The sequence below is a fragment of the Contarinia nasturtii genome, unplaced genomic scaffold (genome assembly GCF_009176525.2).
Source record: "Contarinia nasturtii isolate CC-2019 unplaced genomic scaffold, AAFC_CNas_1.1 Cnas_scaffold_187, whole genome shotgun sequence".
Classification (NCBI taxonomy): domain Eukaryota; kingdom Metazoa; phylum Arthropoda; class Insecta; order Diptera; family Cecidomyiidae; genus Contarinia; species Contarinia nasturtii.
Window position 1 is genome coordinate 996098 of NW_022197544.1, and position 12561 is coordinate 1008658.

The window sequence follows — 12561 nt, forward strand, 5'->3', positions numbered from 1 at the left end:
TATAAAAATCAAGTTGTATTGTCATTTTTAAATTTGACATCCTAATTGACAATCATCATAAAATAACAAAAGACATTTTTCAGAACTCACAAAATTTACACCACATAATTAGCCTGATTGAAAAAGATCCCTTCAAGTCAGTTATTTCAAAAACATGGGTGATTTAAAAATTGAAATTGTTTTAGGAATGAATTAAAACTTTTGTGACATCATGACTTTCGTCCCTTTTTCTTGTAAATCAAAGAAAATCGATATTTTTGCACTTTATCGTAAACTTACGTTTTTGTTTGATCATTTCCGGTTTTTATTTATGAAGAGAAGTAAAAAGCAAGATTTGATTTTGCAAGCAAAATTGATTTGATTTCGCCATTTATATTCATTTAATCATTTATTTCATACATTATACAACATTCAAACTCTACATAATTCATTTTTTTCTTCGTAAATTATTTGTGTTGAATGACATATTTTTCAACGAAAAATGTATAAAATCATTGACTCTCTCAACAGAGTATGAAATGATTTCTTTTAGTTCTGAAGCTAAGATACTCCGATTTTCTGTTTTGTGCGATTTATTGTTCAGTTGATCATGTTTACATTTTAAGTATTTCCATCATTTTCAATATATTCGTTATTTTTTTATTTTGTCAAAAAGCAAATATTTGTATTAAAGAGAAAAAAAAACGGCAAACATATTTTAAATTGTTGTAGATCAACAAAATTTATTGTAACACTACTTTCTCTTAAACAAATGAAAAAGAACGGAATACTAAGTAAATAATGAATAATATTCTAAAAATGAAATGTTAGATTGAAGAAAAAAAATCTCAGTAAATTCTTAGAATATAAACTCCATCATAATGTATCGGCCATATTCTTGCCGAAGCATTCGTTTCTCTGTTGATACTGCGGAAGATTTTTCGCATAGTTGTAAAAAGCATTAAAAATGGAAATTTGTAGCTCGTTTCATTGTGTTACACGTGTCTTCGAAAATAATTCTAATATTCGACGAATGTTTGGCTTTATAAATGTTCTAATCTAATTAATTGACAGGTGCCATATGCTTTTTAGTTAAACTACATACAATACGGTTTTGGTCAATTGATAGATTGATTTGATTGTTTGTTTGTTTCTGTTTTCGACGAAATAAATGTTGTTTGTTATATATAATTTGTTTCGTATTAATGTTTGTAAGTTTAAATTCCGTTTGGTACGGTGGATGTTGTTGGAATAAAGATAGTGCTGTTGGACGGTGCTATAGTGCTGTTGGAGAAGGTGGCAATAATATCGACGAGTGATTTGTTTGTGCCGGTGATTAGTGCAAATAAACCGATTGCAATTAGAATAACATTACGGATAACCACATGGCCGCAACGTCCCCAATTATTAGGATATAATACGCAGATCTCCATCAACGAAGGGAAGGCAATTCCAAGCACGGACAAACATAATGCACCAAACAATGAAATGAACAATGCCAATTGTGGCACTGAAATTGCCAACAAAACTATTCGGAAATAAAGAGAAAGAACGGATAACGGTCATTAGAAATGGCATATAAAAATGCGGATGCATTGCATTTACGTTAATATACAGGGTGTCTCATATAAGTGGGTATAAATTTCGATTTTTTTTTGTGTTGGTATAATTTTTAAAAATCCGCTCCAATACAAATTTAGAAAATAAATTACTACGAATTTCTATCGGAGTAGATTTTTGAAAACTATAGCAACAAAAGAGAAAAACGAAATTTATACAAAGAAAAAATGTCATGTGACACCTAGTGTAACACTCACATGTGATCAAGACAATGACAATGCGAACAACCAACTCCCATATGAGGCTCTCATTGAAACGTTTTTTAAGATAATTTCCCCAGATAATTTCAACCGGTACATAGCATTGCAGTCCATACGAAATGAATGTGGCCACTGTGAATATTCCTTGAACAATTTTTGTTATGCTGCACATAAAATTAACGAAAAATTTAAATTAACAAATTTAAGTTTTGTTGTGGCATTAAATACGTATATATATCGTGTATGCTTACACAGAATCTGGTGGTAAATTAAGTGTAATACTATCTTTGGAGTGTTCACCATATTTCCAATAGCCAACAAATCCGAAGAAAGCATACAATAACGTGATAACAAACATTCCAACGTTTAATACACCGAATTTTGAGCCAAATGATTTTGGTGTTTGCATATTATTTTCCAAAGCGACCACAACGCCGACCGCTTCAATTGCAAACAATGTGGTGCCAAAGAATAATGGGAATTCGTTAACTTTGCCAAAGGTATCAAGTTTACCAATTGACTGTAAACCTTGGAACACAAAATACAAAATAAGCCCAATACCTATAACAGAACGAGAGAAAAAAACAAATTAGACATTAATTGCAATAAATTTAAAAGATTTAAATCATATGTTCAGATTATTATTTACCAATAAATGTGATGGCATTGGCCAAGGTCGAAAATGGTGCCAATACTTTCAAATTGCGAATACAATTCAATAAAATTAACGGCAACAACAATATTAACATATAGTATTCAACGTCCAATTCATACCAAACGTCTACAAATTCTTTTATATTCTTTGCGACAAACACAATATAAACGCAACAAATACCCAATTGATAGACTATCAAAAAACCATCAACGATCAATCTGGAATTGTGAAAGAATTTGTTTATTTTCTTTTATTTATTTATTAATAGTTATTGATATTTGTACAAAGAAGTTTTCTTTTTGGTCACTTGTAAGCGTCAAAATTTATTATAAAAATCATAAACTTACATAGCAAATGGAGCCAACCAACGCAGATAGGGCGGTCCTTCTTCCAATGCCATTTTCATCGATACCGGATACGTTAGAATTGGAACACGGTGACGTTTACATAAAATGTACTGAGATCTCACCTAAAATTTATTTGAAAAGAAATATGCATTAGAAACACAATTTATTTGTCGTTTAAAATATATTCGAAATTATTAATTATATTAATAAAAAAACTTACTAAAATATGAAGGCCCCATGTGCACAAAATTCCAATCAAGATAGTACAAACAATGCCATTAAGATAGCCAGACTGATGAAATGCCTTGGGCATTGCTAAAAGTTAATTCGTTTTTAATTATTATTTATCATCACTCAGATAATTATTTTCATTAATATTTACCTAAGATACCCGTGCCCAATGAACCTTTCAACAAATGCACCAATGTTTCGGTATTACTAAAGTCAGAATAAATCATTCGAATTGAAAAATGTTGCAAAAGTTCAGAAATTTTTTCAAAGTGCTCTTACGTTGTTGGATGCGGTACATTTCGATGTAAATGCGGATCATATTCGCTATCGGGTTGCAATGGAATTTCGGCATCATTTAAGTTTCTAGTGAGAGAAAAAGTAAAACAAATCATGCGATGAAATTAAAAAAAAAACACTGTAAAATCCTTACTGTAATTTGATGCCATCTTTCTTCGATTCCGTTGGTGACGTTGACATGATTGATGATTTTGAATTGTTGACCGTGTGCACGTTCTTTTCACTCTGTGGCTTTTGTTTCGATCCCAAAAATCGGTGCTCCCAATTATTATAATTCGTTCAATAATTGGTTTCTATAACAGTTTACTGTTTAGAAATTAGTGAATGAAGAGATACAAACAGAAAGAGAGAGGGAAAGAGAAAAGAGAGAAATGAGTGAAACATAAATTTGAGAATGAAATCAAATGAATATATTAATATCTAGTCTATAGACACAACTCTGACCGATATACGGCAATTGAATAAAGTGGAATGAAATGTATTTAAGAGAGTTCAATTACACGGGTCAATTATCCAATATATGATTCCCCGTCGCTGTTTCTATACATAAATGACATTGCGTTCGTTTGTTCAAAAAGGTTCTTTTGGGGCGCGTGAGATAGTGAGAGCAAGAGTTGAATCATAAAAACAAAAACATTGACACTACTCAAATAGCGCGACAGCGAAATGCAAAGAGAAGAACTTTGATTTGATGATGAAACGAAAGAAAACAAAAATAATCACAATGTGCAATCTAAGCGATTGTGGTGTCGTAGATTAAATATTTCTCGGATCTTAGCCTTCAACAAAAATAAATGTTAGTTTTAGAACAATAACAAATGGAAATAAATCGACCTTATTAATGCAGTCAAATTCACTCCCTCTTAATGCTCAAATTAACTAGTGTCCATCGCGTAAATTTTTTTTTTTTAAATATACGTTCGCCATCTAACTCGGCCACAATTCTGTATAAACTGATATTGTTATTAACATAGATGCTTTATTTTGTGTTGATGCAGTTAAATAGTTGTATCATTCTAAAGTCATTGCGTTAAACTGCTCTAAGTCAAGTCAGAAGGTTATCAATTTTATTTATATTCGAAAATTTTCGTCATTCATTTCACAAACAACCATATTAATTCCTTGTTTTGTAGCTGTCCGTCTGTGGGTCGGTATTTCATTTTTCATGTAAATAGATTTCGTTTAAAACGATTTGATTTGATTGTTTGCACAGAACGAATCAATCAATGGACAATAAATTCTTTTTTTTTAGTACAAAATCTCCTTTTGAATATAGCTCAATCACAACAATCATGGACAATCACAATGCGCATCACATCAAATCAATTTACTGTATCTTGCCCTCACCTAAATAATAGTCATGTGCTTCAGAATCAAATACGTTGATTTACATGTTTCAATTCTTATGTTGTTGTTTTTTTTTTTCGTTCATCTTTGCTGTATTTTTCATACTGTTGATTTGTTTATACGTGCAAGCAAATACAACCTCGCCAACTACACAAGAGAATTGATATGTTTATCGTTCGGTTTCAATCAAACTCAATTATTTTGGCAAAAGTTTGTGCATATCAAATTGATTCGAAAGAAAGTAAAAAGAAGTGGAATAATGTTCACACACACATGCAGTTTGGTGATCATGCTGTACAAAGGCTCGATTTAGCTTATTCACGATTATTTTAAAACGTGAACAAGAAATTTGTCACGTTCAGCAACAACATGAATCCGTCGTCAGCTTGTGTGACTTTTCTCGAATGTCGGCTGCTTTGATCTCAAAAAAACAAAAATGTAATACGATCACCGATGTCGTCTTAAAAAAATAAACTTCGAGGGCGAATGTATGCAAGAATGTAGAGTGTTGTTATTTTAAAATATAATTCTCGAATTGAAGATAATGAAAATATCATAGCGGATAAGATAGTCAGTTATTTATTTATTTTCATGAAATTGCGTTACTTATTGTGTATGGATGATCATGCATCTTGGCTTTGATTTTGATTTTTTTAAAAATAAAATTCCGAAAAAGTTCAACGAAAATAACGATTCGATATCATTGCAATGAATCGCACATGCCATTTATCTCCATCAGATCAATAAAGCGTATTTGTTTCTGTACAGGAAAATCGTAAAACACGGCAATTTACATAAAAAATTCAAAGAATTTGACCCGTACGCTCAAAATACTATGTGCATATTAAATTCATGTGCAACAAACAAACGTTGGAATCGTACAAAAGTTCTATTCCGATTTGTCGTCGTGCGTCTATGCAACCGATGAATATTTACGTGTTCTGTTCTGGTGTGTCTGTTGTTGTTTCAAATTTTAAAATGCGTCTATTTATGTGTCATATAAAACAATGTGTGTATTCATTATTGTGTGTTCAAACACATTTCTGTGTGTGAGATTTCTAAAAATAATAATTTTGAAAAACAAAAAAAGAAAAGTTGGCTTTGCTTTTTCATGATTTGAGTGCATTTCGTTTTTAATATTTATGCATTTGTTTGTTTGATTCGAACATTAAAACAAAATTCTTCTGTTTACATTGGCCCAGCTTCTCACACAGAATTTCAATTGTTCGATTTTAATATTGAATCCAAAATATTTATTCAGTTGCTTTCATTTTTAATCAACAAAAAAACAAACTTTTTTACAGTAAACAACATTTTGAAGTGACCAAGCTTGATGACTTTTAAACTCACGGTTCAGCAGACCCAACAACTCTTTTCCATACAATACCAACGAAATAGAAAATATTCAAATCATAAAAACGAATTAATCTCACGCCTGACAAATATCTCTCTTTTCGTTTGCGCTCGTTTTTTTCTCTACCGCATTACGTTCCGTTCAATGATTTCCATTCACACTTTGAAACGAATAACTTTGTACCTCTTTATTTCTCTCTCTCTCTCTTTTGAAATTAACAAACATCGTTGCTATCCCAAAATTTGAACTTTGGTACTGAAAATGTGTACTTTACTCAAGCATTCAAAAATGAACACAAAGTGACTTTTTCAAATGTCAATATGTTACTCATTCAATTTTTTTTCAATCTCAACATCCACTGTTACATACAAACTATAAAACCGTACACATGATCACTAGCATGATCATTGAATTAAAAAAAAAACACTAAATAAAATTTGAAATTTACTTGTTGATTCTTGAATTGCAATCAAATTCACAAAACGGCAACAACTTATAAAAATCTCGAAAATTGTTATATCAAACTTTGAGGTGAGACAGAATCAAATAGCCGATTTTGTTAGATGATATTTTTTTTGTGTATTCTCGTGTAATACTCGCGTTGCCGGCGAAACTTCTGTCTACGACGTATATAACATGAACGTAAACTACTGTTTTTACTGATGATATGAATAAATCTCTTGTAAAAGAACTTACAATATGTGTGTGACGCCGTTCGCGCTATGCTACGCAATGTACAATGTACTCGCCGTCTCTCACTTGTGACGACTGGATTCAAATGTTTGGTTCTATTTCGGTCTGTGATACTATGTGAAAGCAGTGCATATACAATTATACATACAGCCACACACAGAATGGGCGAAAGAGAGAGAGACCGAGAGAGATAAAAGCAGAGAAAGAGATCGTTTGACGAAAAAAGATGGAAGATAGAAAAAAAAGGTAAGAATAACAACGAAAACGATTTTAAAAAAAGAAGAAGAACACTTTTTGTTCTTTTTAAACATAAGAGAGAAAAAAAAACCAAAAATGTGCGCTTATTCAAGCATACAGCCAAAAATTCGACCGTGCATGCAATATGGTATAATAACATACCCATCCGTGTGTGTATTGTATATATATGTACTTGAAATGGTTTTGTCTGTGCAGAAAAGAATGACATAAAAGGAACGAACGAATCGAATCGAACAGAATACAATAATTCGCCGAACAAAACACAAGCATTCCCCGAAAGAAGAAAGGAACACACAGGAATTAAGAAGAATGAACGTATATGTTGCAAGCACATGTTTTGTATGTGTGTCTCTCTTCATTTCTCAAACATCTCATACGTTCTCTGTGTACATACTTCCAGTGTATTCTACCGGCTTTTTTCTCTTTCGTTTTGGTTTCGGTTGAGCAATTTTGACGGTTGTCTCGATTTACGGTCACTAGAAAAAAAATGATTTGAGTGCAAAGTAAGGCGAAACCATCAAACGGAATGAAAGTAGATTGCGCGCGTGTATGTTGATTAACGGCATAGCAAATGGCCAATGTATTAAATGATTCAAATTGTACCGCCGTAAGAGTAGGTAGCGATGAATGATTTTTGCATTTCAATCACCCTTCTTTCATCGGCCACATGCGATTCGCGAATCATTTCGAGTCGGCAATAGGCTTGTCGGATTTATATCTCTCTGGTATTTTTTGTTGAATTTTTCTAATTTTGACCTTTCAATCCACGAAAATCTCAAATTTTGGCATTGAAATTTTAAAATTATGCCACTCAACAAAAAAATACCAGAGAGAGAGAAAAAAAGTCCGACAAGCCCAGTCGGCACAGTAGTCAAAACCGCCATAAACGTATTAAATTGACTAAAATAATGTGTAATAAATTTTCTATCTCTCTTTTGAATTTCTTTCATTTCAATTTTCCATCCACAGATGTTTGTCTGTTGCTTGCTCAACAATTGTGGAGCATGAGTTGGGAACGGTGCACTCGCGTTGCCAACGAAATGAATACAAAGACAGAGCGGCGGAGAGAATGAAAGAGAGGAAATGCACTCGACGTGCAATCAATACGAAATGGCAATGACATGCATGTAAACACACGCATCTTTCTATTCAAATCGCCCGAGTGTGAAATTCTAGTAACATTTTTACCGTTCTTTCTTTTGTTATTTAATCGAAGTCATGAAGAAACTAAAATCCAAATTAAAATATGATGATGATGAAACACACACACATACACACACAGTTCTATCATCGTTCTCACTATGTGTAAACACGTTATTCTTAATTTTAATTTCAATTAAAAAGTGTTTTTTCATTCTCTCTTTCCCACTTTGATCCGAATCTCTTTTGATTATTTCATTTCTTTTAAATAACAAACTCCGATATTTGCTTGCAAAAAAACACACAAAAAGACCGATTACCAAGTATTCAAGTTAGAAACAGACACAAAACATAGCTTTTTCCATCTCATTCATTCTCTCTCGTTCACGTTCGCCTCTTCTGTTACTCAAGGAAAATGCCGCACTAATTTCTCATTGTTTATTTGCTCCATGCAATTGTTTCAATCGAGTTTTTAAATACTTGTTTCAATAAATGTCGATGAATAAATGCATTAAGAATGTTCATTATTACCAGAGCCAGAGAAAATGAAAACCATTTTTTTTTTCTTTTTCTTCTTTTTAAAACAGCTTTCAACACAATTTTTTGAATGAAATCGTCGTATAATGGCATCAATAAATTGTGGTTTTCGCTGCAACTCTACCACACCTTTCGATGTACATTGTTCACACTGTCACTTAACAGAACTATCATGAAACCAGATAAAAACCATAACCGAACCCTCTTTAGATTTTACGCTCACATATTGATAAATTTGACAATTTATACATTGTTATATTACATGTAAGACAAACTGCTAGATAGATAGACAAACATAGATAGTGCTAGAAAACCAATATCGCTTTTGAATATTACATTTTCATTCATGTTCACCCGTATTGACTTTGTCGATATTTTCCCGATGATTACATTTCATATCAAATTACACCCAATTAAATTCCAGCAGAATAACAAATTAATTAAACAAAAAAAAGAACGAAATAACACAACACACTCACCGTATCATGATGATATCAATCCATCAAGACTAGTAATTTTGCATGAAAAAATAAAAATGGAAATTTATACTCTTTAATACTTTAATGTTCTCTGCTCTACACCATGAGCACATACACAATGTATGCAAATATGATAAAAATGTATCGCACACAAAACAAAGAAAATATTCATTCACAGACAGTTAGGCGACGATTGAATCATCTGAAAAATTATGTAATAAATGACGATGTACGACAAAGTAAACAAACAAAAAGCGCGGAAATGTGGGCAAGAAACAAAAAATGGTAAAAACCGAGAAAAACGTAAATCCAATCAACTATATCTGGGAGTGGTAATTACTTTCAAATCATTGTTTCTTCGATAGCATATTGAAGAGTTTGTTTTGTCTTTTTGGTTTATTTAATTACACTAATTCGAATTTCGATGAATTGATACACCGTTTATTATATTTATACACTACTTTGAAGCACAATTTTTCATATAACTGCGTTATCGTTTAGTTCTGATGTCGATGTCGAGTGGAATGAATGAGACGATACGCATTTAGGAGCCGAAATGTCATCGAAATTGTTTACACCATAGTAATGGAGTAATGGATGAAGGGGGACCGATTTTCATTCAACGATGGATGTCTTTTTATGCACATTTTCGTACCATTCTTTCGACTCACGGTTGACAGTAAGTGAACGCAGACGATGAATATCTGTGGTGCTCTGTTCCGCAGGCGCAACATTTGCACATTTCCCCTTCAAAGTACGAACCATGCACATGCTAAACCATTTGAAATCAAAAGAACGGTTTTTTTCTTGAATACCGTTTTGAATTCTTCACCAAAGAATACATGAGCCAAGAATCTGTGTATTTTTTATTGACATAAGAAAACTTATCTAAAATCTAAACTGAAACTCATGTGATATCTATTTTTTTATAGATTTTAATATAGCACTGAAGTGAACATTTGAAACAAAGCATTTCTGAGATCTGAGATTTTTGATACAATTGATGTCTAGATAATTTACTATTACCGTGACCAATTTCAATTGTAAAAGATTTTTTTTGTGCACACTTTAAAAAAATAAGATTTTTTGTAATTTTCTTCATATTTCTATCTCTTCCTGTCTTACTTTTGCTCTTGTACACAATTTGGCTTCAAAATACTAACCATATAATTTGTAGTCAAAGAAACTGCTTTTAAGCCGTTTGATTTTTTCACTAAAAGATTTAGAATGGAATAAAACACACGAATTTAATAAATTTTAATTGTATTTATTGTAAACAAAGTAAATCAGTCTGTGTTGATTACACTTGAGATAATTTTGGGTTAAATGTGGCGCACGTTGGAAATTCTAAATTATCAAAATTTGCTCAAACTGAGATTTAACGATGCAGTCATAGCTTCCCGGGTATAATTGTAGCGCTATTTACAGAGTGTGTACTATCTTATTTGCACTCTTTTGAAATTCTTTTATTCATTTTCTTCACAGAGAGTTTTTGGCAACATCTGGCTTTTGCTTTTATAGTAAACACGTTGCTATAGTGAAATTAACACTTATTAGAATTCCCAGTAGTAGGAGAACTTTCATTTAAAACCAAGTCAAGATGAGGTTGACATATCTGTCAGAAATATTCGTCCGTATGAAATCCAATACACAATTTGCTTTCATATTACTTCTTCTTTTTCAAGCGCGAGTGGCGCCACCACAAGCAATACATACACACATATGCTGTGTGAAAAAGACCAATACATGCGTACCAAGGGGAATGTCACAAAGAACGTACTAGAATTATATCATTCGGAATAGGTCGAAACAGGTTGGAATGGTTTGGAATTAGTGGTAATATAAATGTCAACAGATAAGCCGATATGGTGACAGATACGAAGTTTTCAATTCAGTCAGAAACATTTCAATATTTTTGTGAATATACTTTTTGTTGTAAATGTTTAATATATTTATTTAAATTATACAGAAATATATATTCACAAAAATATTGAAATGTTTCGGTGCCGACGACTGAATTAAAAACCTAATGTTTCTGTGAACAGTACAGTGTATTTGTTGACATTTACGTTGTCGCTTATTCCAAACTATTTCAACCTATTACGACCTATTCCGAATTATATAATTCTAGTACGTTCTTTGTGACATTCCCCTTGATGCGCACAATGCTCAGCTTCGTCTCTGTTACTTATTATTTTAAGCATACATGTGACTCTTGCGTGTGTATTGTGTGGAAAAAGAAGAAGTAGTACCGATTGTGAAATTTCATAGGGATGAAAATATTTCCGCACACAGTGCAGCCACTACAGGGAATTCTAATAGATAGCAAATTTAGTATAGTGATAACTATTGGCGCTAATTTTTTGAGTGTTTATAATATAAGCATCAGCAAACGTGAGCGTGATATATTAAGTCTGCGCTTTCGCTTATTTCTCTTTATTCTATCGCACACATCAACGAAATACAGTACGTACGAACAAGGACTATTGGATTATTGGATTTGAACGGGGAGCATACTAGGTCTTCTTTTCAGTAATATCCATAGTTTCTCGTTGCTCAAGTTTTTAACCTATTGCAAGACGCCCGTTTGTGTGTCTAATGCACACCAACAAGTAGTTCGTTATACAAGAACTAAGGCAATGGTTACTAGATTTGTATTTAGTCACTCGCACTGTGTTCGATATTGTGAAAGATAGAACAAAGAGAAACCAGCTAGAATACAAACTGTTTATACTACCAAGAAATCAGAAGAAAGCATATTATAAAGAGCGTCATTGGTATACTCGGGCTATAATCAGACAATGTATTTGGATTTGGTCATCTGGACGTTTCAGCTCATGTGGATGACGTCAGACGATGATACGGAGTGAAGACAATAGAATTGATCGATCTAGTTATCGTAGTATTTTATACATATAACAATCACTTTTATTGCTGTCGCTCCATTTCAGCGCCTGACATCAGCCAGATGAGCTGAATTTTTCGGATAACAATATCCAAATATATTGTCTGGTTATAATTTGTTTATAATTTTCTGAATTACCTATTCGAAATTCATTTAATATGACTTCAAACGTGCGCTATAATGTAGGAAAATTTATTGAAATATTTTCACAATATCACTTCTAAATTCAATTTTTTTAAATGATGCACTGTGAATCTATAGGGATTAAAAGGAATGTATTTTTTTATTTCATGATTTTTGCAATTGTTTTCTTGGATTATTTTGATATAAATTTTAATCTTTTCATTTTTTCAAAACCATTTGAATTTTTTACGAAAAAAAATCACAAACAATTATTTTTTAATCCATATAGATTTAGACATTTATGACATTTTCCTTTTTCTATTTACTTTCCATATTAATCTTTTTATCTTTTTATTATTTCAAATCAAATGTTTAGCGACTTTTAACACTAAAATA

General features: G+C 32.0%; 1 protein-coding gene across 6 annotated transcripts; it reads right to left on the minus strand.

The window, feature by feature from the left end:
* Positions 1-746: 746 nt before the first annotated feature.
* Positions 747-9640, minus strand: LOC116352562 (proton-coupled amino acid transporter-like protein CG1139). 6 transcript variants are annotated; one of them, XM_031785260.1, is made up of 11 exons: positions 9478-9640; positions 9138-9166; positions 3463-3635; positions 3312-3395; positions 3184-3239; positions 3022-3116; positions 2802-2923; positions 2449-2672; positions 2051-2360; positions 1797-1963; positions 747-1507 (listed from the first exon to the last, which is right to left on the minus strand). In XM_031785260.1, the coding sequence occupies exons 3-11, from the start codon at positions 3507-3509 to the stop codon at positions 1197-1199; spliced, it is 1416 nt and encodes a 471-aa protein (XP_031641120.1). In that variant the 5' UTR covers positions 3510-3635; positions 9138-9166; positions 9478-9640; the 3' UTR covers positions 747-1196. The 6 variants fall into 6 exon arrangements, with proteins under 6 accessions (XP_031641120.1, XP_031641119.1, XP_031641121.1 ...); XM_031785259.1 differs by lacking the exons at positions 9138-9166; positions 9478-9640 and adding an exon at positions 6727-6855; XM_031785261.1 differs by lacking the exons at positions 9138-9166; positions 9478-9640 and adding an exon at positions 6479-6689.
* Positions 9641-12561: the final 2921 nt, after the last annotated feature.

What these genes read in the sequence shown, in the direction of transcription:
- LOC116352562 (XM_031785260.1), bottom strand. Translation starts at nt 3,509, where the DNA reads ATGTCAACGTCACCAACGGAATCGAAGAAAGATGGCATCAAATTACA. An exon ending in AATTTACCACCAGATTCTGT is followed by an intron (nt 1,964 to 2,050) that starts GTAAGCATACAC and finishes TTTTATGTGCAG; the next exon opens with CATAACAAAAATTGTTCAAG. An exon ending in TGTCATTGTCTTGATCACAT is followed by an intron (nt 1,508 to 1,796) that starts GTGAGTGTTACA and finishes ATTTCCGAATAG; the next exon opens with TTTTGTTGGCAATTTCAGTG.